The following is a 2,799-nucleotide window of genomic DNA, read 5'->3' as shown; positions in this document are numbered from 1 at the left end:
CTCCAAAAGACACCTTTCCCGCCTGAAGCCATGATTTCAATGAGACGGTATGTCGACACAGTAATGAATCTTCAACGCGCATGATCGGCGGCTACACGCGCCCGTTATTTGCGCGGGAGAATCTTAACGACGGAGGCTTAGAGGCGTTTTTTTTATTAAATGGACCCGTGTCCACCCCGCGCTCTTTGCTTCCCGGCTGTACCCACGAAAGCATTAAGTGGACAATGGGAATGACAGTGTCAAGTGATAAGAATTTTTTTTTTAACATATTAATGAGTGACGTGAGGGTTGGGTGATAACCCTTGTAAGGTTCCCTGAGAAATGACCACACAATAGCCTGTAGACCATCACTGGGAAGGACTTAAACCAACGCGGGGTGAACAGATTAGCTGTGTATGAGTCCACTATGCACATTCCGGAGCAGAATTGGTTGTTCAGAGACAGGGCCATCTGTGTGCCGGTGAGTGTGATTTTGAGTGTCCATGATCTCCAGGATGCACCTCCACGAACAACAACATCGACTGGGCAAGATTGCAATATTTTTTTTAAAAATGGAAAGGGCAATGTGTGGAGCACTAAATTGTTTGCAAGAGGAATATAATGGTTTTCTGATTTGTTTTATTTATTGATTGTTCACTGGTCTTGTGATGATGTGTATTTTTTTATTTTAGATCAGGAGAAAGAAAACAGTTCAACAATGAGATCCAAAAACATATTTTTGGTTTATTTTTGAGCCAACACAGCAAGGGCTCGTGACAGGATAATAATAAAAAATCGTTTAAAGGACCACCACAATCGGATTTCTGAAACATCCATTGGTGGCATGGTAAGCTCTACTCTCTTGATCCTGCGGCGGCCATGAACCTTGCCAAGGCCTCCCGCACTACCTTTCCTGCTGCGAGATTCTCACCATTTGTGGCCATGTCATCATCCTCATCAGCCTGTATGCGAATGGGTTCTGGTGATTCCAGGTCACCCAACACCGGATGACCCCTTTCCTCACACAAGTTATGTAGGACAGCACAAGCAGTGACAACAGAGACCACATTTTGTTCTCTGACCTGCAGACGCCTGGACAAACAACGCCATCTCCCCTTATAACGACCAAAACAACATTCCACCTTGTTGCGAGCCCTGCAAAGTCTCCTATCAAAGTCTCGGTGATGTCCCGCTTCTGCTGTCCGGCCGTATGGCTTCATCAGCCAGGGACGCAAGGGGTAGGCACCATCCGCAATGATGATCGGTGGAACCACCACACCATCCAAATCCAGGCAAGGGTTCCCAGGAACCAGGGAGCCGGCATCCATGGCAATACAGAGGGCGGAGTGGGTAAAGACAAAGGCATCATGATTTTTCCCACTCCACCCTACCTCCACGTCGATGAAGCGTCCTGATGAGTCTACAGTTCCTTGAAGAAGAATGGATGAATAGTTCTTCCGATTCCCATATTGATCGGGCCTTCCCCCCGGAGCGCAAATGGGAATGTGGGTGCCATCTATAGCGCCTATGCAGTGCGGAAATCCAAGGCGATCGAAGCCATCCATTATCTGTTTCGAAAAAGGAAAATAAATTAATCAGACATGTTTTGGGGTTACTCAAACAGCACTCACAGAAGTTTAGGTGATTGTTATTCAAGATTATATCCACGCTCACGGGCATCTGTCAGCGTAAGGCACATCAATGCGCAAGTGTGAGATTCCTAGTTGTCCAGTCAGAACCTAGACATTTTTTGGATGGTCAAATAAAAGCAACTGATATGATTTTGGCACAATGATAAGTCGGAAGGACGACATCACATTACAAAAAAAAAAATTTTCCACAGTGCAACCTACCTTTCCAACGTCGGGACCAATGCATATTGTTTTCGAGAGAAGTTCTAGTTCCACAGCAAAGCAGAACTCTATTACCGAGGATGCGACCGTGGACCGTCCGATGCCAAACAAGTCGCTCGCCACCTGATAGCTTGACCCGTTGGCGAGGTACCACACCGCTACGGCGACTCTCCTCTCCACGGATAATGGCACACGCATGGTGGTGGTTTGACGTTCGAGACGTGGCCGTAGAGCCTCCACCAACTCAAGAAATGTTTGCTTGGACATTCGGAAACGCTCCATCCAACAATGATCATCCCAGTAGCCCAAAACGATGGCATCCCACCAGTGGAGGCTTCGTGGGTAAACCCAGTGCTCCCGTGGCTCTTCAAGTTCTGCCAAGGCAAACCATCGCCGAAACCTGTTTCTAGGTGGTGCACGAAGGTAGCGGCGGTAAGCGGAGTGCCGGTTTCTGAAAAATAGCAATCTGGCAGCCGCACGTCTCCTCCTGCAGATGTACCTTTTATAGGAAAGGCACATGAATGTCGAGCAGCGGAGCATAATCAGAAGGACATGAGCCATCAGAAAAATGATCGTTTCCCGGGGTGCCATCCTACCCTCTCCAAGTCACCTGTAACTCCCACAGAGACAGGAATGACTATCAGTCCAATTTTAAAGCTGTTCAAATTTTGGCGCCTCCACGGGGATCCAATAACCTTTTAAGAGGCTGGTCCGAAAACTGACCAATGACAGGGAAGGAAGGGAACGCGGATTCGTTGTTTCAAGATAATTACACGTCGATATAGCGTCAAATTTGCCTTTTTTAAAAAAAAAAAAATAACCCGGGCCTTTTGGTTTTGTCCCGCCCCTTTACCCGTATTTTTGAAAGGGGATGTGATCAACGGATTGCGCAGGATAAGCGCTATTCTAAAGGTGATGTGAACAAACAAGCAAAGAACGCGCAATAGCAGATGGAGCAATCAGTGCA

The 2,799-nt window shown here is 47.3% G+C and overlaps 1 protein-coding gene across 1 annotated transcript; it reads right to left on the bottom strand.

Annotated features, from left to right (window-relative positions):
• Nucleotides 1-778: 778 nt before the first annotated feature.
• LOC129336699 (uncharacterized) lies at nt 779-2,055 on the bottom strand. Its single transcript, XM_054990392.1, has 2 exons — nt 1,833-2,055; nt 779-1,547 (listed from the first exon to the last, which is right to left on the bottom strand). The coding sequence occupies exons 1-2, from the start codon at nt 2,028-2,030 to the stop codon at nt 834-836; spliced, it is 912 nt and encodes a 303-aa protein (XP_054846367.1). The 5' UTR covers nt 2,031-2,055; the 3' UTR covers nt 779-833.
• Nucleotides 2,056-2,799: the final 744 nt, after the last annotated feature.

The sequence above is a fragment of the Eublepharis macularius genome, chromosome 1 (genome assembly GCF_028583425.1).
Source record: "Eublepharis macularius isolate TG4126 chromosome 1, MPM_Emac_v1.0, whole genome shotgun sequence".
In the NCBI taxonomy this organism is placed as follows: Eukaryota; Metazoa; Chordata; class Lepidosauria; order Squamata; family Eublepharidae; genus Eublepharis; species Eublepharis macularius.
Note: the sequence above shows the minus strand (reverse complement) of the source record. Positions and strands in the feature narration are given on the sequence as shown.